Source organism: Ornithorhynchus anatinus, chromosome 5 (assembly GCF_004115215.2).
Source record: "Ornithorhynchus anatinus isolate Pmale09 chromosome 5, mOrnAna1.pri.v4, whole genome shotgun sequence".
Taxonomy (NCBI): Eukaryota; Metazoa; Chordata; class Mammalia; order Monotremata; family Ornithorhynchidae; genus Ornithorhynchus; species Ornithorhynchus anatinus.
This window is the reverse complement of record NC_041732.1, coordinates 81,242,362-81,266,503: the sequence shown is the minus strand read 5'-3', so window position 1 is coordinate 81,266,503 and position 24,142 is coordinate 81,242,362. Positions and strand designations below refer to the sequence as shown.

General features: G+C 50.9%; 1 protein-coding gene across 2 annotated transcripts in view; it reads left to right on the top strand.

Annotated features, from left to right (window-relative positions):
* EPHB2 (EPH receptor B2) overlaps window positions 1-24,142 on the top strand; it is a 295,337-nt gene that overhangs the window by 122,537 nt on the left and 148,658 nt on the right. For both annotated transcript variants that reach the window (XM_029066358.2, XM_029066357.2), the window contains exon 3: window positions 2,808-3,492. In XM_029066358.2, the coding sequence (XP_028922191.1) occupies window positions 2,808-3,492 (685 nt within the window). The remainder of the gene's footprint in view (window positions 1-2,807; window positions 3,493-24,142) is intronic.

Genomic DNA, 24,142 nt, shown 5'->3' with positions numbered 1-24,142 from the left:
GATAGGAGAGTCAGGCTTGCTCTCCTGAGCCAACCGCTCCTTGACCTCCAGAACCTTCAGAGTTAGACTACTTCCTTCCTCTCTTGCTCCCTCACTGCCTCCCTCCCTCCTTCTCTCTGTCCTTTCCTCCTCCCTTCCTCCCTTCCCTCCTTTCCATCCTTTTCTCCTGTCCGTTCTTTCTTCCCTTTTTTAGAAGCAGCGTGGCTCAGTGGAAAGAGCCTGGGCTTCGGAGTCAGAGGTCATGAGTTCGACTCCCGGCTCTGCCATTTGTCAGCTGTGTGACTGTGGGCAAGTCACTTAACTTCTCTGTGCCTCAGTTCCCTCATCTGTAAAATGGGGATTAAAAGTGTGTGACCCCACGTGGGACAACCTGATTGCCCTGTATCTCCACCAGCGCTTAGAACAGTGCTCGGCACCTAGTAAGCACTTAACAGATACCAACATTATTGTTATTATTATTATGGTATTTGTTAAACACTATGTGCCAGGTGCAGTTCTAAGGTTGGACACAGTCCATGTCCCATACGGGTCTCAGTCTTAATCCCCATTTTACAGATGAGGTAACTGAGACACAGAGAAGTTAAGTGACTTGCTCATGGTTACACAGCAGACAAATGGCAGAGCCGGGTTTAGAACCCAGGTCCCTCTGGCCCCAGGCCTGTGCTCTATCCATTAGGCCACAGGACATGCTGCTGCTTTCCTTTCTCCCTTGTCCTCCCTCCTTCTATCCTTTCCCCCTGCCTCCCTCATCCTCAGGGCTGGGCTGCCAGATATTTAGGTGAATTAGGCCCTGAGACCTTAACTGCACCAAGCGGCCTGGTGTAGTGGATAGAGCATGGGCCCGGGAATCAGAAGGTCATGGGTTCTAATCTCGGCTCTGTCACTTATCTGCTATGTGAACTTGGGCAAGTCACTTCACTTCTCTGTGCCTCAGTTCCCTCATCTGTAAATTGGGGATTAAGACAGTGAGCCCCATGTAGGGCATGGACTGTGTCCAACCCAAATAGCTAATATTCACTGCTATTATCTTGTATACCCCAGTGCTTAGAACAGTGTCTGGTGCATAGTAAGTGCTTAACAAATGCCATAATTATTATTAATTATTATTCTGAGCTTCTGCTACTGCTTTGGCCCAGCAAGTCATCTGGGGGCCACCCCCTTCCCAACCGGAGGGGTCACTTTGCTAAGGGTGACCCTGGGGACATCCCAAGAGCAGGGCACTGACCTAGCCAAGAAAGGATCAGAATCCTGGGCTCAAAGATGAAATTCCAATTTCCATATGATTTGGCACACATTTGCATATTGCGTTCAGTTCCAAGGATGTAAAATAAAATTAGTGCGACTGACTGCGGCTGTATTGGAGCCCAATGTTGGGGGCTTGACACACACGGAGAGGAGAACAGATGTCTGAACTCATCAACTCAGCCGTCTCCTAGATTAGGGGAGTCAGAGCACACACACTGACATACACCAACAGGGACCAATGAAGAAGAGAGAGAGAGGAGACGAGAGACAGAGGACAAGAGGGGGGTGGAGAGGAGGACGCGAGAGAGACAGGCCCAGAGAGAGAATGAACCAGGCCCAGAAAGGGAGGGAGGATCTGGGACTGGGTCCAAGAGGGCCAGGGAAGGCCGGGAGCGAGGAGGGCACTGAGAGGGCAGCAGGGTTTCCTAGCGGGCACCGAGAAGTCACTGAGAGGGCAGTTGGGGGTCATCTGGGGTGGCTCTGGTACCAATCTAGAGAAGCAGCATGGCTCAGTGGAAAGAGCATCGGCTTGGGAGTCAGAGGTCATGGGTTTGAATCCCGGATCTGCCACCTCTCAGCTGTGTGACTGTGGGCAAGTCAGTTAACTTCTTTGTGCCTCAGTTACCTCATCTGTAAAATGGGGATTAAGACTGAGCCTCATGTGGGACAACCTGATTACCCTGTATCTACCCCAGCGCTTAGAACAGTGCTCTGCACATAATAAGTGCTTAACAAATGCCAATATTATTATCCATCTTTTTCCATCCTGCCCAGCCCCCACTTCCTGGGCACCAACTGTTCAGTATGAGTGTGGGTGTGGAAATGTGGAGGAGCTGTTGAGGGGCAAATGAGTGGGATGGGGTCTGGGGGTGGTGGGCGATCCAGATTAGGTCTTTGAACCTCTTGGGTCTCACTGAGGCTTGGGGTGAGAGAGGCTGCATCCAGCCCCCAAAGCTAAGCATTCCCAGTCCCACGTCTGGAAATGTGGGGTGACGGCCCCCATTGGCAAAGCCAGTAGGAGGAGTCCCTGCTGGTAGGGAAAGTGTTTGAGTTGAGGAGGTTTTGGGGGGCCCCAAACAGAAAGGGCCCCTTTGGTCTGACTGAGGGCCCTGTGAGTGGAGGCAGCAGGGTTGCTCTGGAAACAGGAACTGGGCCACTGAGTGCACATCTCCACACACACACAAACACATAAACCACCCCACCATCCCCCAGTCCTCCTGTGAGGGAGGGAGGGAGGGAAGTTCTGCAGCCTCCAAGATTCTGCTGCAAAGTGAAGAAGCCCCTTCCTCTGGGCTAGGTGGTCCCTGGCCAGCCATCCTGGCAGGACCGTGATTGGCAAGACCAAAGCTCAGCCAATGAATGAAGCAAATAAGATTAGTGATGGAACAGGGTAGTGGTCTCAGGATGGGAGCAGGGAAAGGGTTACAGGAGGGAAGGGGTCCTGGGGAGGGGAGCAGGCCCAGATGTGGGTCGGTCGGGGTAGAGAGGCTGGTTCTGGGGGTCCGCCGCGGGGGATGGCTCCGGGGCGTCCCAGGCTCTGACGGTGCGCATCCCATCCACAGTGGGAAGAGGTGAGCGGCTACGACGAGCACATGAACACCATCCGCACCTACCAGGTGTGCAACGTGTTCGAGCCGAGCCAGAACAACTGGCTGCGCACGCGGCACATCCGGCGCCGAGGGGCCCAGCGCGTCCATGTGGAGATGAAGTTCTCTGTGCGCGACTGCAGCAGCATCCCCAGCGTGCCCGGCTCCTGCAAGGAGACCTTCAACCTCTACTACTACGAGTCGGACTCCGACTCGGCCACCCGGACCTTCCCCAACTGGATGGAGAACCCGTGGGTCAAGGTAGACACCATCGCGGCCGACGAGAGCTTCTCCCAGGTGGACCTGGGCGGGCGGGTGATGAAGATCAACACGGAGGTGCGCAGTTTCGGCCCGGTCTCCCGCGGAGGTTTCTACCTGGCGTTCCAGGACTACGGGGGCTGCATGTCGCTCATCGCCGTGCGCGTCTTTTACCGCAAGTGCCCCAGGGTGATCCAGAACGGAGCTGTGTTCCAGGAGACGCTGTCGGGGGCCGAGAGCACGTCGCTGGTGGCGGCGCGGGGGACCTGCGTGCCCAACGCCGAGGAGGTGGACGTGCCCATCAAGCTCTATTGCAACGGTGACGGCGAGTGGCTGGTGCCCATCGGCAGGTGCATGTGCCGAGCCGGCTTCGAGTCCACGGAGAACGGGACCGTCTGCCGAGGTAACGCCTCTGCTTGTCCTTTCCTTCCGGGTGGCTCGGTTCCGGGCTGGTGGGGATCGGGTTGGGGGTGGGGATGGGAGCAGAGGGCCAGGGGTGGTTCCTCTCACTGCCTGGGCTTGGCTTGGTCTGTCTGTCAACTGGTCAGTGGTGTTTGTCAAGGGTTTATTGAGTACAGAGCATTGCATTTGGGAGGGTGCAGTAGAGTAGGGAGATGCATTCCCTGCTGTCAAGGAACTTGCAGTCTAACTGAAGGATTTCCATACGCCATTCCCTCTGGCCGCCGATTCCTACTTCCCTCTAAGCCTGGGAAGATCACAGCTCTGGGAGTCAGAGGACCTGGGTTCTAATCCCCTCTTGACCATAAACTCATTGTGAGCAGGAAATATTCTTTCATTCATTAGTATTTATTGAGCGCTTACTATGTGCAGAGCACTGTACTAAGCGTTTGGAATGTACAAATCGGCAACAGATAGAGACGTCTGTTTACTGTTATATTGTACTCTCCCAAGAGTTTAGTACAGTACTCTGCACAGAGTAAGCGCTAAATAAATACGATTGACTGCTTGAATAATCCTGGCTCCACTGCTTGTCTGCTGTGTGACCTTGGGCAAGTTACTTGACTCCTCTGGAGCTTTGTTTCCTCATCTGCCAATACCTTTGTTCTTCCTTTCTCTTTGACCGGGGGCCCTGTGTGGGACAGAGACCGTGACCGACCTGATCAAATTGAATTTTCCCCGGGGCATAGTGCGTGGAAAACTGCATGAAAAATACCACCCCCGCTATTATTAACGTTATAAGTTTGGATGACTGAGGAAGTGGAAAGTGGAGAGCCTCCAGCTCCTGGCCCCTGGAGGGGGTTGGGCTGAGTTCCGGCCTCCACAGAGGCTCCAGTGCTATTGAGCCAACCTCTGCCCTGCCTGGAGGCCAGCAGGGAATGAATGACACAGGGAGCGGGTGGGAGCTGGGAGCAGACAGACAGCGGCGCCTGTTTGCCTCTCCAGATCTTCCCCTCTAGGCTTTCCGGTGGAGGGATCTGTCTCCCTTAAAAGGTGGAAAGAACGGCCCGTTCCTTACACGGTGTCCCAGCCTCCGCCGCGGGGATCAACGGCAACGGCTCACCCCAGCCCAGCTAGCTGCTGGGTGTCCTGGGGGCCCGGACAGTGGCAGGTGGGCGAGGTCGGGTCCCAGTGGGGTTGCTGGGGGGAGCGAAGGGAGGGGATGAAGGATGCACCCCTCCCATTGGCCTCAGTCATACATTAGCCCATGACAGACATGCAGATGGGTCACCTTACAGTTGACTTTCTGGTGCTGGGATTGAGTTGGGACGGAGCCAGGGGGCTGGGACGGCGGCCACATTGCAGCTGGGCGAGGGGATGGGGGCGGCGGACGACGCCTGCCCATCTGGCCATTGCGAGCGCTGTCCCCAACATGGAGAGTGACGTTCGCCCCACCTCGCCCCTCTGGGGCTGACTCCGGGGCTTCGGGGCAGTCCGGCCCCAGAGCAATCCGTAGGGCTGGGTCCAGAGGGGCCACCGGCACTACCCTCGGTCAGCATCAGTTCCGAGCCAGCCGCCAGGGTGTGGGACCGTGGAGCTTGAGGCAGGTGGAGGTCAAGGTCAGGAATTTGGCCTCTGAGTGTTCTTGGCGGCCAACGGCCCACCCAGCTTGACCTTGTCTCTCACCCCCGGCTCGCTCTCTCCCAGGCCCAACGCGGGCTCCACACACTCCTATCTGGCTCAACTCCCAGCAGCCTCACGTCAGGCCTAGGTTAGCCACTGGGCCGCCCGGAGGAGCCAGGAGCTGGGCTCTGGGTTTCCCCCGCCAGGTCCCTGGTCTCACTGCTCCCCACCTGCCGCCAACCCGGGGCACGGGCCGGGCTAAAGGAGCTTTCACAAGAGGAGCGAGTGGCAGCGTGAGGGACCACTTATCCCCAACCAGTGATCTGGGCCCCATCCCCAGCCCTAGAGATGCTCTTCTGCCCGCCCTGCGCCTCCTCACCCTTCCTTCCAATTTTAAGTCACTGAGGGCTGATTCTGCCTCCATTTCCAGCCTTGCCATGGCTCACTCCATCTCATGCTCCAAAGTTTCTCCTGAAGATGGCCAGGGGCTGCTGAATGCAATTTTGGGGAAGCTGGACTTCTTAGGGTGGGGAATGCGGGGGCGGCTGTAGGAGTTGACCTCAGTGGGTGGGACTGGATCCTCAGGGAGTCCAAGGCCACAGGGTTGCCAGATCCAGGGATGCACACTGAGGGAAGGAGTTGTCTCCGTGGGCCCTCAGGCCTCCATAGCCCTGTGAAACTGTGAACAGGTAGGGCCTAGGGAAAAGAACATGGGCCTGGGAATCAGAAGACTGGGTTTTTATACCAGCAGCGGCACCTGTCTGCTGTGTGACCTGGGGCAAGTGACTTCACTGCTCTGTGCCTCAGTTTCCCCCATCTGAAAAATGGGAATTCGGTGCCTGTTCTCCTTCCTACTTAGACTGTGAGCCCCATGTGGGACCTGATTATCTTGTATTGACCCCAGAGCTTAATGCACTGATTGGCACATAGTAAGCACTCAAGAAATACCATTATTATTATGATTATTATTTATTTTTTTAAAAAATCTGGGGCCATCTAGACCTAGCCCAAATCCAGCAAGGTTTGAATTCATGCTGATCCATCCAACTTTGGGTTTGGACCCAGCGACCTAGCCCAGAAGCTAAGCCCAGCCTGTGTGGAGCCCTAAGCCCAGGCCCGGTGACAGAGGGGTAGAGGGGTTTGTTCCAGGCAAGGCCGTAGCAATGGGTTAGGAGAGATGTGGGTGGTCTCTACAAGCTCATCGCTGACCCCCTGGCCCCTGGGGCCCCTGGCCCGGGGCAGGGCAGGGCACTGAGGGCTGGCTGAGAAATCATTTTGGAGAAGGAAAAGCCACATGCGGGAGGGAGCGAAAAGGGGCTTGGGGAGAACAGGAAAGCGAGCAGAGGGGAAGAATCAGAACAGAAATAAAAAGACGAATGACGGGAAAAGTCTGAATCGGATCCATGAATAAACAAGTTTATTCAAATGTTCCATTCTGGCCCAAAGCCCCTTTTCTCGTCCAAGCGCAATATAAAAATCCCATTACAGCTCTGATAGGATCTCAGCAATCAGCCTCCGGCACAGTTCCCTCCAGATCAATTATAGATATTGTGCTGGGGATTGTGGAAGGCCAGCTGACCGGACGGATGGATGGACAGCCTGGTCACCTGAATGGTGACGCTCTCTGGGGAGCAGGAGGGGAGGCTGGGGGAGGAAGACGGGAGGAGACAAGGAGGGAGGGAGGAGAGGAGCAGGGGAAAGGTGGGGGAAGTTGTTTGGGGGAGGCAGGGGGAAGGTGGAAAGGGGTGGGTTGGCTAGTGGGAGGGGAGGTGGCCTCCACCAACTTGGAGGGAGGGGATGATTGGGACAGACAGCAGAAGTGGTAGGTAGTCCGGCTTGGCAGGGAATGAGCAGGTAAGAATGGAGAGGAAGGAGAGGAGCTTGGGTGAGGGCAGTGCAGTAGAAATCTTTGGGTTGGGAAGGCGCAGCCTCAGAAACTCTGGGGGACCAGCTGATAAACAAACCAACCCCTCCAGTCACTGGGTCTACCCGTAAGAAGATTGGTCTTACTGCAGTCTTAGAACAGTGGCATGGCCAAGTGGAAAGAGCACGGGCCTGGGAGTCAGAGGACCTAGGTTCAAATCCCGCTTCGCCATTTGTCTGCTCTGTGACCTTGGGCAAGTCACTTCACTTCTCTGTGCCTCAGTTACCTCTCTTGTAAAATGGGAATTAAGACCGTGAGCCCCAAGCGGGATAGGGACCGTATGCAACCCAATTTGCCCGTATCCTGAGTTCAAATCCCAGCTCTGCCACTTGTCGGCTGTGTGACTGTGGGCAAGTCACTTAACTTCTCTGTGCCTCAGTTCCCTCATCTGTAAAATGGGGATTAAGACTGTGAGCCCCATGTGGGACAACCTGATTCCCCTATGTCTACCCCAGCGCTTAGAACAGTGCTCGGCACATAGTAAGCGCTTAACAAATACCAACATTATTATTATTATTAGTATCCACCCTAGTGCTTAGTACAGTACCTGGCACCTAGTAAAGCGCTCGACAAATATGACAATTATTATGTTGCTTCCTCTGGCCTGGGAGGGAAGGAATTACTTAAGGCAGGGAGATTCCTGGGACCCGCTGGCTCGCTCCCTGCTGCGGCCCGGTGCAGAGAGGATTCTCCTGGGGAAACGGAGATGCCCCCTCCCTCTCTCCCGCTCCTCTCACCACCTCTCCGCCCTAGGGGTCAGCGCACAAGCCTTCCGTCTGTGCTAGCTAGACAGCTTCTCCGTTTCCCAACAAATGAGAGCCAGGAATCTGGAGATAATCTGGTAAAAGCATCCTTATCCCTTTGCTGACCCCATCACCCCCTTTCTCCACAGGAATGCTTAATCCCTACCCAGTTCCTCCCTGCAGACACTGACCGAAGTGCCTGATGTCTGATGTTCTTGGATCAGAGGGAAGGGGGAGGGAAAGGAGGAGGCTGAGGGTTAAAGGAAACAGACCCCCCCCCCCGCCCCCAACTCCAACCCTGGGACCCCCTGTGATTTGGAAAGGGCAGGGTTTTATTTTTTAGCTAATTTTTTTTTATTTTTAATTCTATGTGCCAGGCACTGAACTAATCGCCAGGGTAGGTACAATATAATCAGGTTGGACACAGTCCCTGTCCCACAGGGGACTCATAGTCTTAATCCCCATATTACATATGAAGTAACCAAGGCACAGAGAATCTAAGTGACTTGGCACAGAGAATCCAAGTGACTTGCCCCAGATATACAACAGATGAGTGGCGGAGCTGGGATTAGAACCCACGTCCTCTCACTCCCAGATCTATACTTTTTCCTCTAAGCCCCAGTGCTTCTCGTGTTGTTGGGCTTGCTGTTTCAGCCCGCTTTTTCCCACCCACTCCTCCCATTTCCCATTCTGTCCCCCATCGAGGGGAGAAGCTGTTGGAGTGGAGGATGGCCAGCCTCTATTCTTGGAAGTGGAAAGTGATGGAGGGGGAGAGGAGATGGAGGCCAGTGGAGAGGCTTGGAGAAGAATAGGTGTTTCTGGAGGGTAGAGGAGTCTTCGGTCTCCGGAGGTTGGGGATATGTGGTTTTCTATGAGGAGGCTTTGTGAAGGAGGTGTTTTTTATGGATCAGGATCTTGGGGAAGGGGAGATGTCTGAGGATGTGAACAAGTACAAGAAGCATTTCAGGCAGCGAGAGCCATGTGAGAGATGGTCAACCCGTCAACCAACCAATCGATCAATGGTTTTTATGGTATGTTTCCTGTGTACAGAGCACTGTATTAAGCACTTGACAGAGTTCAATAGAGTTAGTAGTCACGATCCCTGCCCTCAAAGAGCTTTCAGTCTATTGAGGAAGACAGGCATTAAAAGAATTGACTAGTAGGGGAAGCAACCGTGTATGAAGATATGTGTCAGATGTTGAGGAGAATGGACCCTGGAGGGGAGGCTGGAGAGTTTGCTTAGACTGAGCAGTGGGTGGCCAGGAAAGAGAAGGACCAGGGCAGTTGCTTCCTGGAAGTCCCCAGCCTGGGCGTTCCGACTCTTCTAGGGAGGCAGGAGTACCCCCAAGCAGAAGTCATAGATGCTGGGGGAGTGAGTTATCTACACACTTGCTAATGCATCAATCAATCATATTTATTGAGTTCTTACTTTGTGCAAAGCACTGTACCAAGTGCTTGGGTGAGTATACTATAACAGAGTTGGTAGACACGCTCCCTGCCCATATTGAGCTTATAGTCTAGAGATTAGCCTATAGCCTATAGATGAATTTTCAGTCGTCCCCCCCATTCTCCCCACCTCCTCCTCCTCAACCACTTTTCTGCACACACACAGGGGAATGGGCACCTGGTGCTTTTCACAGCAGTAATCCATCCACCCACTAGGGCTGAGAATGGGTAGGGAAGGCCCTCACCCATAGCTTTATACAATGCTCTGCATCTGTTAAGGTTTCAATAACTACCGTTGACCGATTGATTAACAAATACAGCCTTCTGGCAGGTGGGTGGGTGGGGAGGGGTGGAATTGTGGATGTAGGGAGGCAGGGTAGCCTAGTGAAATGAGCACAGACCTGGGAATCCAAGGACCTGAGTTCTAATACCGGTTCTGCCACTTATCTGCTGCATGACCTTGGGCAAGTCATTTAGCTTCTCTATGCCTCAGTTTTCTCATATGGAAAATGGTGATTCCCTCCATCTCAGAATGTGAGTCCCATGTGGAACAGGGACTGTGTCCAATCTGATTATCTTGTGAATACCCCAGTATTTAGTACAGTACTTGGCACATAGAGAAGCAGGGTGGCTCAGTGGAAAGAGCCCGGGCTTGGGAGTCAGAGGTCACGGGTTCGAATCCCGGCTCTGTCACTTGTCAGCTGTGTGACTGTGGGCAAGTCACTTAACTTCTTGGGGCCTCAGTTACCTCATCTGTAAAATGGGGATTAACTGGGAGCCTCACGTGGGACAACCTGATTACCCTGTATCTACCCCAGAGCTTAGAACAGTTATCTGCACATAGTAAGCGCTTAACAACTACCAACATTATTATTATTATTATAGTAAGCTCTTAATACCATGTAACACACCCTTATCTGACCAAATCCAATTTAGGACTTAGGTCTTAAGAACTCCAGAGGTCACTGGGGTGGTTCTGCTTCTCTTTGCCCATAAAGCCATCCCCTCAGGCCAGAAGTGCAGGCTCACCCCTCCTCTGGGAAGCCAAACTCGAGTGGGGAAGGAGCAGTGAGCAGTGGGTGCAGTCTGGCAGAGTGGGGTGTCTGTGGCACTCATAGCTAGCTGCAAGTCTGGGGAGGATAATGAGAGATGGTTTTTAAAGGTATCTGCCAGAGGAAATGGGATTATTCCAACAGGAGAAGTCGAGGCTGAGGGGAACAGGTTTCAACTGACATGGTACAGGAGGGGATCAGTAGCTAGTCTCTGTTCCAGTGAGAAGAACCGGGAGTCCTACAGCAGAAGAAATTCAACTTACAAGCAGTTTGGCTTAATGGAAAGAGCCCAGGCTTGGGAGTCAGAGGTCGTGGTTCTAATCCCAACTCCGCCAATTGTCAGATATGTACTTTTGGGCAAGTCACTTAACTTCTCTGTGCCTCAGTTACCTCATCTGTAAAATGGGGACTAAGATTGTGAGCCTCATGTGGGACAACTTGATAACCCTGTATCGTTTCCAGTGCTTAGAACAGTGCTTAGCACATAGTAAGTGCTTAACAGATACCATTATTATTATTATTATTTAGTCCATATTGCCTGTGATAGCTGTGAGATGCCCTCTCCCCAAGAGCCCCCCTTGTCTGGGGCATGTTGGAAGCCAGGCAGCCTGGAGCTTGGTGGGAAAGCGCCTCAGTAACAGATTCAGGAGAAGAGCTGGAGCCAGATGGCAGATCCTAGGCTGGAGGAGTAGGTGGGGGGTACACAACTGAGCTGGTTCTAGAATCTGAGCAGAAGTGAGTTTCTGGACCCTCTGCTCAGGTACTGCAGCACATGGACACAGGGTAAGGAGAGGCAAGGCAGGGGATGGGGGAGGGAGGCTCAGACAGGGGCATCCAGTGCACCAGGAAGGGTGGGCACAGGGGAAGGTGAGGAGGGCCAGAGGCTTGGGGAGGGGAGGCCCAGACGGGGCATCCAGTGTTCCAGGAAGGGTGGACACTGGGTTTGCTTTCTGAGTGGGAGTTACTGGGGGGCCTGGTGCTGCCACAGCTGTTTCCTCAGGCTGCACATGTGCACCTTGTCACCCCAGGATCTCCGAGTTCATCAATTTCCCCGTGGCTAGTAGGTCACACTCCCCAAGAGACTCCAACATGGCCCCTGAGCCAAACTGGCTACCGGCTGGCTCGGGGCCCTGGGGCTGGGCTAGGTTCGGGAAGGAGAGGGTGTCAGGGAGATCTCCTCCAGAGAAGACATGGCAGAGGGGTGGTTGGTGACCGAGGAGGGAGCCGGGCCAGGGCTAGGGACTAGGCCAGGGTCATGGGATTTATTCATTCAGTCCTTAGTCAATCATATTTATTTAGCACTTACTTTATGCAGGGCACTGGCTAAGCGCTTGGAAGAGTGCAATATAACAATATCATAGACACATTCCCTGCCCACAATGAGCTTAAAGTTCTTAAGGCCAGCATTCTGTGGTCACAGTCTGGCCCTAGATCCTGAGACATGCAGGAAAGACAAAATTGATCCCTGCCTTTGAAGGGCTTACCAACTAGTCAGGAAGCCAGATTTAACTGAGGAAAAGTAGACTTTACAGGAGAACACACTACACATTCTTGAAGATGTTTTAACAATAATAATAACTGTGATATTTGTTAAGCACTTAATATATACCAATCACTGTACTAAACCCTGGGGTAAATGCAGTGTAATCAGGTCCCAAATGGGACTCCCAGAATAAGGAAGAGGGAGAACTGCTATTGAATCCCCATATTGCAATTGAGTGAAGTGAGGTCCAGAGAAGTTAAATGACTTGCCCAAGATCACATAGCAGATACGTGAAAGAGCTGGGATTAGAACTCAGGGCCTAGCAGCCATTGATTGATTGATTGACTGATTCTTGAGGTAACTGGGAGCTCCTATAGGCTTCCGAGCAAGGGATTCAATTAATCAGTAGTATGTCGTGAGCATTTTCTCTGTGTAGAGCACCGTACTAAGCTCTTGGGAGAGTACAGTAGAGAAGGCACAATCCCTGTCTTCAAGGAGGTTATACTCTAGCAGGCAAGATGGACACAATCAATAAACAATCCATCAGTGGTATTTATTGGATGCTTACTGTATGCAAAGCACTGTATGGTACTTGGAAGCGTACAATTCAATGGAGTTAATAGACATGCCCCCTGCTCACAGGGAGCTTACAGTCTAGAAGGGGAGACAGACATTAAAATAAATTACAGATGTGGGAAATGGCAGTGTATAAAGGTATGTCCCTAAGTGCTGCGGGGCTGAGGATGGAGTCACCAGCGAGTGCTAAAAGGGTTCAGATCCAGGTGCGCAGGGATACAAGAAGGAAGAGGGGGATGGGGAAATAAGGGCTTAGTCAGGGAAGGCTTCTTGGAGGAAATGTGATTTTAGGAGAGCTTTGGAGGTGAAGAGAGTAGCGGCTTGCCAGATATAAAAGGAGCGAGAATTCCAGGCCAGAGAGAGGATGTGGACAAGAGATTGGTGATGAGATTGAGGTACAATGAGTAGGTTTGCTTTAGAGGAGTGAAGTGTGCAGGTAGCATTATAATAGGAAATCAGCCAGGTGAAATAGAAAGGGGAGAGCTGATTGAGTGCTTTAAAGGACCTATTTGATGTGGAGGTGGATGGGTAACTCCCGGAGGTTTTTGAGGAATGGGGAGATGTGGGCTAAACATTTTTTTAAGAAAATGATCCAGCCATCAGGTTGAAGTATGGACTGGAGTGGGGAAAGCTCATTATGGGCAGGGAATATGTCTACCAACTCTGTTATATTGTACTCTCCCAAGCAAGCATTTAGTTCAGTGCTCCAAACACAGAAAGTGCTTGATAAATGCCATTGATTGATTGTGAGACACAGGAGCAGGGAGGTCAGAGTATGAGGATATTGACATAAGAGCAGTGGAGGTGAGGGCTCAAATTGGAACCCATGTCCTCTGACTCCCAGGCCCGGGCTCTTTCCATTAGGCCACATTGCTTTCCCCTCCCTACAAGGAGCCTCTCGTCCATCAGGCTGTCTCTGCCCTGGCTAAGTGCTTGCCTGTCGTTTTCTCCTGGTTCCCCGCCTGTATCTGCTGTTACCTCACCATCCAGACAGCCACCGTCCCTATCTGGACTGTAAGGTCATTTGGGGTGGGGAACATGTCCACTAACTCTGTACTAGTGCACTCTCCCAAGAGCATAAGACCACAGCTTCGCTTAGGACAGAGATGCAGCATGGCCTAGTGGATAGAGCATGGGTCTAGGAATGAGAACGTCATGGATTCTAATCCCAGCTCCACCACGTGTCTGCTGTGTGACCTTGGGCAAGTCACATCACTTCTCGGTGAGCCCCACCTGGGACAGGGATTGTGTCCAACCCGATTTTCTTGTACCCAGGATTTAGTAGAGTGCCTGGCACATAGTAAGCTCTTAACAAATAGAACAGTTATAATTAAATGCATGGCTGATGCAGTGGAGTTGGGGAATCTCACTTGAAGATGATTATTTGGGGGGCTTTGGTGGGAGGAGAGGCTGGAACCAGGAATCCAGTCAGAAAGTGGTGGTTGGAGCAACCCTAGTCACAGGTGGTCATCAGGGACATTAGTGCAGGATTGTGAGAACTGTCAGGAATTGATCCGTGTGACCTCTCACAAAGAGGAGGAACCTGGGCCAGACTGGACAGCAGGTTGGGTATGGGGAGGTGGAAAGAGGGTAGTCACAGATGATCCTCTCCCCCACTCTCAACCAAGGAGGTGAAGAGGAGTCTACAGAGGAGTCAGGGAAGGAGCAGTCAGAAAGCCTATAAAAAATGAACGTATTTTGGAGTATCTTTAGAAAAAAAGTTGTTCAGAAGAGGTCTTCTAGGAAAATAAAAGATTAATTTGTACAAGGTAATTAAGCAAATCAGAGACTCTCATCTGTAAAATGGGGACTCAGTACTTTCCTGTTCTCCCTCCCCTTTGGGAAGTGAGCCCCTTGTGGGACAGGGACTGTGTCGGACCTGATTATCATATATCTGGAAAGAGCACGGGCTTTGGAGTCAGGGCTCATGAGTTCGAATCCCAGCTCTGCCACTTGTCGGCTGTGTGACTGTGGGCAAGTCACTTAACTTCTCCGTGCCTCAGTTCCCTCATCTGTAAAATGGGGATTAAGACTGTGAGCCCCACGTGGGACAACCTGATTCCCCTATGTCTACCCCAGCGCTTAGAACAGTGCTCGGCACATAGTAAGCGCTTAACAAATACCAACATTATTATTATTATTATATCTATTCCCAATGCTTATTACCGTGTTTGGCACAGAGTAAGCACATAACAAATCCCCCGGTTACTATTAGGAGAACAGAGTTGCTCATCCCAGAGAGAGTTTCAAAGAGACAAGGGAGGGTAGCAGAGTCAGAAACAGTTTGAGAATTAGCATGGCCTAGAAGAAAGAGCACAGGCCTTCGAGTCAGTAATCCCGGCTCTGTCACTTATCTGCTGTGTAACCTTGGGCAAGCCACTTCACTTCTCTATTCATCAGTTACCTCATCTGTAGAATGGTGGATTCAATATCTGTTCTTCCGCTTAATTAGATTGTGAGCCCCTCATGGGACAGGGACTATGAACAACCTGATCAACTCTAACTCCAACATTTAGAACAGTGTTTGTCTCGTAGTAAGCACTTAGCAAATACCATTTTTATTATCGTTATTAGAGGGCCCACAGACCAGAAAGTTGTCAACCAGGAGGGCTTGCATGCGAACTGGAGGAAGGAGCAGCATGGCCTAGTAGGAGATCATAGTCTGGGAGTTAAGGCCATGGGTTCTAATCCCTCCTCCACCACTTGTTTGCCCTGTGACCATGGCCAAGTCACTTGGTTTCTCTGTGCCTAAGTTACCTCATCTGTAAAATGGTGATAAAGACTGTGAGCCCCATGTGGGACGTGGACTGTGTCCAACCTGATTAGCTTGTCCCTACCCCAGCGCTTAGTGCCTGTCCCATAGTAAGAGCATAGCAATTATCATAAAAGAGGAAGGGATTGGAGGCTCTGACAAGATTCATTTCAGAAAGACTCCTGGATGCTCTTTCTGACATGGATCCCAGATCACTGGACACTCCTGGGGAGCCCAGAAACCCACAGTCAGTCAATAAATCATATTCATTGAGTGCTTACTGTGTGCAGAGCACTGAACTAAGCACTTGGGAGGGTACATTATAACAATAATACAGACACATTCCCTGCCCACAACAAGCTTGCAGTCTAGAGGGAGAGACATTAATATAAATAAATACATTACAGATATGTACATAAGTGATGTGGTGCTAGGAAAGGGGATGTATAAAGGAAGCAAGTCAAGGTGATGCAGAAGGGAGTGGGAGAAGAGGAAAGGAGGGCTTAGCCTGGTAAGGCCTCTTGGAGGAGAAGTGCCCTCAATAAAGCTTTGAAGGCGGGAAGAGGAATTGGGACGTAGGGTCAGCAGGCAACTTGCAGAGGGTCGGGGGTCCCTCCTGGGTGGGGGTGGGCGGGGGGAAGAGAGAGAGACACTGAGACACTCTGCCACGAGTGACAAACAGGACCATCAGCGTCTCAGAGATCAGTCCTCTGTTGGCTCGGGACTTGGCTCTCCAGCTCAGCATCCGGGGTCCCATCTGTCTCGTTGGAATGGTTTCCAGATTTAACGAATGTGAATGTGAGCTCAGCTGGACAGTCACCTCTCGCTGCAATGGCTAGGCCGGGCGTGCGGGCGGGGCGGGTGGCTGGCAGGGGGTAGGCCCCCGGGGACGATCACTGCCCACTTGATAATGAACCCGAATCCGATTGACAGGAAGAGGCCGGCCGGAAGCCTTCCAAGGGGATCTCTGAAAAATCAAAGCCATCTGCTGAGCCGGGAGAGACCGTGACCCTGCCCGAGTGCTCAGTGGGGCTCTGGGTCCGGAAGCCATTGACCATCACTGGCAGCAGAGGCCTTTCTGAGCCCGAGAGCTCAGAGCAACATGGCCTAGTGGATAGAACATGGACCCGGGAGTCAGAAAGACCTGAGTTCTAGTCCCAGCTCCTCCACTTGTCTGCTGTGTGACCTTAGGCCAGTCACTTTGCTTCTTTGTGCCTCAGTTACCTCATCTGTAAAATGGGGATTACAACTGTGAGTCCCATGTGGGACATGGACTGTGTCCAACCTGATTACCTTGTATCTACCCTAGCAGGCTGCTTCCGGTGGGGTGGAGAACGATGGTCATCCACCACCCAAAATGGGCCACCCTCCTCCAGCAGGGAAGGTCCTTCCCGGGGAAGTGACCCTCCCGAACCCCGATGCTGACTGACCTGAAGAGATTGGCCTTGTCGGAGGCCTCACCTGCCAGCTCCCTTTCGAATCAGGGAAAGCAATGTCGATTGACGCCCAGGCGGAAATTCACCCCCAGAACTGAGGTCAAAGCTAGCTGCCACTCAAGGAATAGGGGATAGGCAAGAGAGACAACAATGCTAAGCTTGACAGGCATAAGTGGAGTAACACAACAAGAGACAACCTTTTTGTGGGTCCAATATGGCCGGGACCGAGGATCCCACGTTGGCCTTTTCAGCCACACACACACATGAATTTGACCACCCGTGGTGTCTTCTTCCAATACAAAGGAACAACTATGCATATGTAATAATAATAATTATAATAATGATATTTGCTAAGTGCTCACTTTGTGCCAAGCACGGTACTAAACACTGGGGTAGATAGAACATGATCAGATTGGACTCAGACCCTGTCCCACTCTGGTCTCATAGTTAAAGTAAGAAGCAAAACAAGAATTGAATCCTCATTTTAAAGTTGAGGAAAACCAAGGCACAGAGAAGTTAGCGATTTGTCCGAGATCACACAGCAAGAAAGTGGCAGAATCGCGATCAGAACACAGGTATCCTGACTCCCAGGCCCTTTTTGCTGGACTACGCTGCTTCTCCCAGGCTTCCAGACTCCCCACTGGTATGTATCAACCTCCCTTCTGCCCTTCTTCCTTGTCTGTCCCAGCCCTGAAGTTTCATGAGAAAGGAGGCAGCAGAAAAGGGAGAGGATGCGGAGCTGGTTGTGCAGGCTTGCCTGAGTTTCCTGAGGCAGGACAGACATGGCCTGGCTATTTCCTGCCCTCGGAGTCCTCACCCATTGGGAAAATGGGGAATCTTCCCACGCAGCCATCTCTCCATTTCCATGTTACATAATTCTGGTCTCGTCTCACTGACCTAGTCTCTATCTGCTGCACTGTCACTGGTCCCCACGGTTGAGAGATGTTTGGCTTCTGCAGTCCCTTGGCCCGAGACAGACCTGCACAGGCCTAGATTGAAGCCACAAGAGCCCAGAGCCACTAGTGCCGCCGCCCTCTCCCCCAGCCCCCCCGCCCCTTTTATCCCCCAGGGCCAAGCACAGATCCCCAGGTCTGAATAGGGCACGAGGCTGCAACTTTCATCGGCTCCTTGGGACAGAGGCCACCTGGGCCCCTGTCCAAAAGTCTGGCCAAATCAACACAATTAGGCCCTTGGGCTGAAATGGAAAGGGGCTACCCTCGCCACCCCCCATCTCGGCTAGAATGGGAATGTCCCTGGGAAATGGCCGGGCTGAACTTTGCTGAGCAACATTAGAAATTGGTTTTATAAAGAGACATCCCAAGTGCTTCAGCGCCCTCCAAAACGCTGCCATAAATAGCCGGGGAAAGTGGCGGGCTTCCTTTGCTGGGCCTTCTCATCTGGCTAATGCGCCAGGAATCTGTTCAAAGCACCGCAGAGAAGGGATATTTATTGAGGAAGTTTAGACATTTAACAGTTTAAGCTCTTCTAAGCTCGCAGCCATCGGCACAACAGGATTTGTGAGCAGTTAACAATCCCGTGCGGTTAAGAGATTTTCCTTCCTCCAGGTTATGCTACGCAGGCCCCCTGCTCTCTCCTGAGGCCGCCCGGTGACTTGGTTTTTCTCCCTCACCACCAGGAGTCTTCATTCCCGCCCCTGTCATTCGGGATATGATTAATGGGGTGCGTCGTAAACCACCTCCCCCCACCCCATTTCCTGTTCCGAATCATTTCTCTCTCTAGATAAACTGAGTCTCTCCCTTTGCCCCGAGTTTCTCTTTTGCCTGCTCTCTCCGTGGACTTGCTGCAGGCAGATACCCGTGACGGAAGGCAGGAAGCGGAGAGAAGGTGGACAAGAGGGAGGGGGCTGAAGAGACACTGGGAGCAGGGGCCAGGGCTGTGCAGCTTTTGGGTGGGCCAAGTGAGAAGCCGTGAGGCCTGTTAAAGCCCAGGCCTGGGAGTCAGAAGACCTGTCTGTTGTGTGACCTTGGGCAAGTCACTTCAGTTCTCTGGGCTTCAGTGACCTAATCTGTAAAATGAAGGTTAACACTGGGAGCCCCATGTGGGACATGGACTGTGTCCAACTCTGAAACAGCGTAGCCTAGTGGATAGAGCATGGGCCTGGGAGTTAGAAGGACCTGGACTCTAATCCCAGCTCCAACATTTGTCTGCTGTGTGACCTTAGGCAAATCACTTCTCTGTGCCTCAGTTTCTTCACCTGTAAAATGGGAACTAATAATAACTATTATAATAACTGTGGTATATGTTAAGCACTTAATAGGTGTCAGGCACTGTTCTAAAATAATCTGTGAGTCCCATATAATAATAATAATGTTGGTATTTGTTAAGCGCTTACTATGTGCCGAGCATTGTTCTAAGCGCTGGGGTAGACACAGGGGAATCAGGTTGTCCCACGTGGGGCTCACAGTCTTCATCCCCATTTTACGGATGAGGTAACAGAGGCACCGGGAAGTGAAGTGACTTGCCCACAGTCACACAGCTGGCAAGTGGCCGAGCTGGGATTCGAACCCATGACCTCTGACTCCAAAGCCCGGGCTCTTTCCACTGAGCCACGCTGACAGGGACCATGTCCAACCTGATTAGCTTATATAATAATAATAATAATAATGTTGGTATTTGTTAAGCGCTTACTATGTGCCGAGCACTGTTCTAAGCGCTGGGGTAGACATAGGGGAATCAGGTTGTCCCACATGGGGCTCACAGTCTTAATCCCCATTTTACAGATGAGGTAACTGAGGCCCAGAGAAGTTAAGTGACTTGCCCACAGTCACACAGCTGACAAGTGGCCGAACCGGGATTCGAACTCATGACCTCTGACTCCAAAGCCCGTGCTCTTTCCACTGAGCCACGCTGCTTCTCTACCCCAGTGCTTAGTACAGTGCCTGACACATAGCACTTAACATATATCATTAAAAAAACAAAACAGAAAAAAACCTAATTACTGCCCCAGTGCTTAGTAAAGTGCCTGGCACATAGTAGTGCTTACCAAATACCATTAAAAAATTAAAGTAAAAAAAAGTCTGTGTCCTGCCCAGTGCATCAGGACTTGGAAATCATTATCCCTCATCTTCACCCCCACTTTCTGGAACTGTCATGGCCTAAAGGGCTTGGGCAGATCTCCCCAAATCAGACTTGGCAGTGGCTGGGGCTTAGCCTCCTGCACCTCTAACCTTCACTCTCCTATCGCTCAGTAGGGCCGGTCTTGTAACCTCTCTCGTGCCTTAGTTTCCTCATGCATAAAATGCAAGTAAAAGACCTATTCTCCCTCCCTCTTAAACCGTGAGCCCCACGAGAGTCAGGGACCGTGTCCGAGCTGATGATCTTGTGTCTATCCTAGGGCTTAGCACAGTGCTTAACGTATAATAAATCTTAGCAAACTCCACAGTTCCAGTTGTTATTGAATGAGCTCATCAGACATAAGCGACCGGAGAGAAGAGCAAATTTGCCAGTCTTCCTCTTGAAAAGCTGAAATGAAACAGGCTACGGGTAAAGGAAGGAATTAAGTAAGTAAACAAAATAACCCGACCAGAGCATTTAATGGTGGCGACGAGAAAGCAGTTCTACACCACAGTTCAGGAACAAAAGAGCTTAAAATAAGATCCTTTTAGAATACCTCCTCTCCCTCCTTTGGGTTTATTCCCATCAGAGTTGAGATGGACTTGCTCATCAGAAAAGATACTCAGCTGTTGCCTCTTCTCCAGGACCTCTTGACTTGGCACTCCTTTCTCAGTCCACGAGGAACAAGGACCTCTTGACCTTGACTGGGCCTCCTGAAAAAGCCCTTGCGATGAAATCCAGCTGTGACCTGTCTCCCCCGAGACTGCAGGCTCCAGATAAGCCCAAGTCCCTTGGGTCCTACAGATGACACTTCCAAAAGATAATCCTCCTTGAGCCCCGAGCCCTGCCTGCCAGGTCCCCCGGAGATGGGCATTGACCTGGGCACCTCTCTGACGTGTAAATTGCCCTTCTTCCCAGCTCTAATTTCTAAAGTCAATCTGTGGTAAGGGGAGCATAGGCAGCGAAGAAACATTGGTTTCTCGGCCTTGTGGCGCTGGTGATTTTTCGAAACACTGATTGCCAGGCTGGGTCTGTGGGTGGATTCGGGAAAGACGATAGGTGAGTCTGTGGCAGTAGAGACGAGAGCATGTACTGCAGCGTGGCTCAGTGGAAAGAGCCCGGGCTTGGGAGTCAGAGGTCATGGGTTCGAATCCTGGCTCTGCCACATGTCGGCTGTGTGACCTTGGGCAAGTCACTTAACTTCTCTGTGCCTCAGTTACCTCACCTGTAAAATGGGGATTAACTGTGAGCCCCATGTGGGACAACCCGATTACCCTGTATCTACCCCAGCGCTTAGAACAGTGCTCTGCACATAGTAAGCGCTTAACAAATACCAACATTATTATCGTACTCTCCCAAGTGCTTAGAACAGTGCTCTGCACACAGGAAGCACTCAGTAAATACCATTGATTGATTGATTGGAAGAAGGCACTGCTAATGGGGAAGGTCACCTGGGAGTGCATGTGTGGCCGAAAAGTCCAGGAGGGAACCCACAGTCCCTCTGTCTGGTGATCACAAAAAGGTTGTCTCTTGTGTTGTCGTGCTTGCTATTTGCAACACTTGGTTCTATTTTCTCTTTTGCCTTCTTGTCGCTTATTCCTTACAAAGCTTTTGCTGGAGTAGAGTCTGTAGCCTCTCCTTTCTTGATAGCAGGCCACCATCCGGTCTGTCCTAAGGAGTTGACTCCCAGTTTTCTGCTGAGAGGCAGTATGTTCTGAGGCTTTGTTTTGTTGTGTCCTTAAAACATTTCCTCTGCCCTCTTTGCTTCTGGTTTCCCAATTTCAGCTCTCCATATGGCAGTTGTTTGAGTTTCTGGTGGTATGTTGTTCATACTCCTCACATGTGCTACCCACTGTAATTTTTTGGGTTTTTTTATGGTAATTGTTAAATGCAGCGTGGCTTAGTGGAAAGAGCACGAGCTTGGGAGTCAGAGGTCATGAGTTCTAATTCCCGCTCTGCCACTTGTCAGCTGTGTGACTTTGGGCAAGTCACTTAACTTTTCTGTGCCTGTTAGCTCATCTGTAAAATGGGGATTAAGACTGAGTCCTACATAGGACAACCTGATAATCTTGAATCTCTCTGAGCGCTTAGAACAGTGTTTGGCACTTAGTAAGTGCTTAACAAATGCCATCCTTATTATTATGTGTCAGTCAATCAATGAATCGGTTGTTATTTTATGATTTATTTTATGGTACTTGTTAAGCGCTTACTGTGTGTCAAACACTGTTCTAAGCTCTGAGGTAGAAACAAGTCAGTTCAGATAGGGTCCCTGTCCCGCATGGGGCTCACAGTCTGAAGTAGGAGGGAGAATGGGTATTGAATTTCCATTTTACAGTTGAGGAAACTGAGGCATAGAGCAGTGAAATGACTTGTCCAAGGTCACAAAGCGAGCAATTGGTAGAGCAACTGGCAGAGTTAGGATTAGAACCCAGTTCCTCTGACTCCCAGGCCTGAACTCTTTCAACTTGGGAGACTACAATATAACAGAGCTGACAGATACATTCCCTGCCCTTAATGAGCTTACAGTCTAGAGGAACTGTCAAGCATTTTTCTAAGCAATGAGGTAGATACAAGTTTAGACTGTGAGCCCGATTTTGGGCAGGGATTGTCTGTATCTGTTGCTGAATTGTACATTCCAAGTCCTTAGTATAGTGCTCTGCACAGAGTAAGCGCTCTATTGAATAAGTGAATCTGGGGTTCAGGCTAATCAGGCGGAATATAGTCTGTGTCCCACATGGGACTCACAGTTTCCATGCTAGGAGACTGGCCACATTCCAGAACTTCAAAACTCTGTTGTTCAAGTAGTACTAGTATTTATCCAGCACTCACATGGTGTGATAATCCTCTCTTAGTACGCTGTATTAATTGCTTAGTGCACTGTACTCAGCACTTGAGAAGTACGAAACAAAGAAGTGGCCTGCTACCCACCATAGGGAGGCAGACAGAAAAATATTTACCAGTTGAGTAGTCAAAATGAATAACTGACTATTCAGTTCAATAAACTTATCTATAAAAATGCTAAGGATTGGAACAAATAGGTATAATACTACCAAGAAGTGGCTGAATGGGATTGTATGACTGGGTGCTGGGAATTGTCGGAGGAGAGGTTTTAAGGGAGCTTGGAATATGGGATATGAAATTGCCTGTCTACTTGTTTTGTTTTGTTGTCTGTCTCCCCGCTTCTAGCCTGTGAGCCCGTTGTTGGGTAGGGATTGTCTCTATCTGTTGCCAAATTGTACTCTCCAAGCACTTAGTATAGTGCTCTGCACACAGTAAGTTCTCAATAAATACGATTGAATGAATGAATGAATGAATGAATGAATGAATGAATGAATGAATGAATATGGGGATAGCTGTCATCAGTCGGATTTGGGGAGGGAGTTCCAGGCCGATGAAATAGTAAACATGACGGGGCAGAGATGGAAGGAGGGAAAGTTGAGAGCGAGATACCATGAGGTGGGCTTGGGAGGACCAAAGAAAGCGGGAGAGGTGAGGGAAGAGAGCAGATAATAACATTTGTTGAGTGCTTACTATGTGCCAAGCATTTTACTAAGCGCTGAGTTAGATACAGGATTATTAGATTGGACACAATTCCTGTCCCTCACGGAGCTCACTGTCTAAGCCGGAAGGGGAACTGGCATTGGATCTCATTTTATAGATGAGGAAATTGAGGCATAGAGAAATTAAGTGATTTGCCCAAGGTCACATGACAGGCAAGTGGCAGAGCTGAGTTTTTTATCCAGGTCCTCTGTACTCCCAAATCCGTGCCCTTTCCACTAGGCCGTACTGCCAGCTCCTGTGCAAATGTTTAAAGTCATATCAAAGCTGAGGGAGTTTTTACTCAAAGTGGAGGAATGTTGGAAACTTGGAGCCTGATGCAGTAGTTAAATATCATTCGTTGATTGATATAGCTGTGATATGATTGAAGCGTATGCCGGGATAATGGCTATTTGGTGCATAGGAAGGGGTAGATCTGGGAGTTGTTGTGTACCTGTTCTATTTTTTGTGTGTGGTGAATGTAAGATTTGTTGTGAGTATAAGTACACAAAACTATGACAACATCTCAAAGTTGGATTTGATTCTATGTGTGGAATCTGCCAGAGCAGATCTGTGAAGTCTTCTTTTCCCTCTACTGGACCTCGACCATTCCTTGCTGGCCAATTAGGCCTGATTCTTTGCCCTGGACGGCCCTAATTCAGCCAGTGAGGACTGGGCAAGGACTGGGCTCTCCTTAGGGAAGGAGAGCGAAGCTGCTCAAGTATGGAGTGGCTCTGCCTAGGCCAGTCTCATTCCCAGTCCTGTGCCCAGTCCTTGGCTGGAGCCCAACTCTTGTGGACGTGGTGGCCAGTGGCCGGGGATTCTGGGGCCGAGACCTGGGGCCTATTGACTGATTGACTGATTGATCTATTGATTAATTTATTGAGATCGTCCTGATGGGAGCTGGGGAGAGGGGGCCCGGGAAGCAGCTCTCACCTCTCCTCTTCAACCAAGGGGGTGGTGGGCATCAGCCTCCCGTGGTTAGGCTTAGAGGCCTGTGGAGAGAC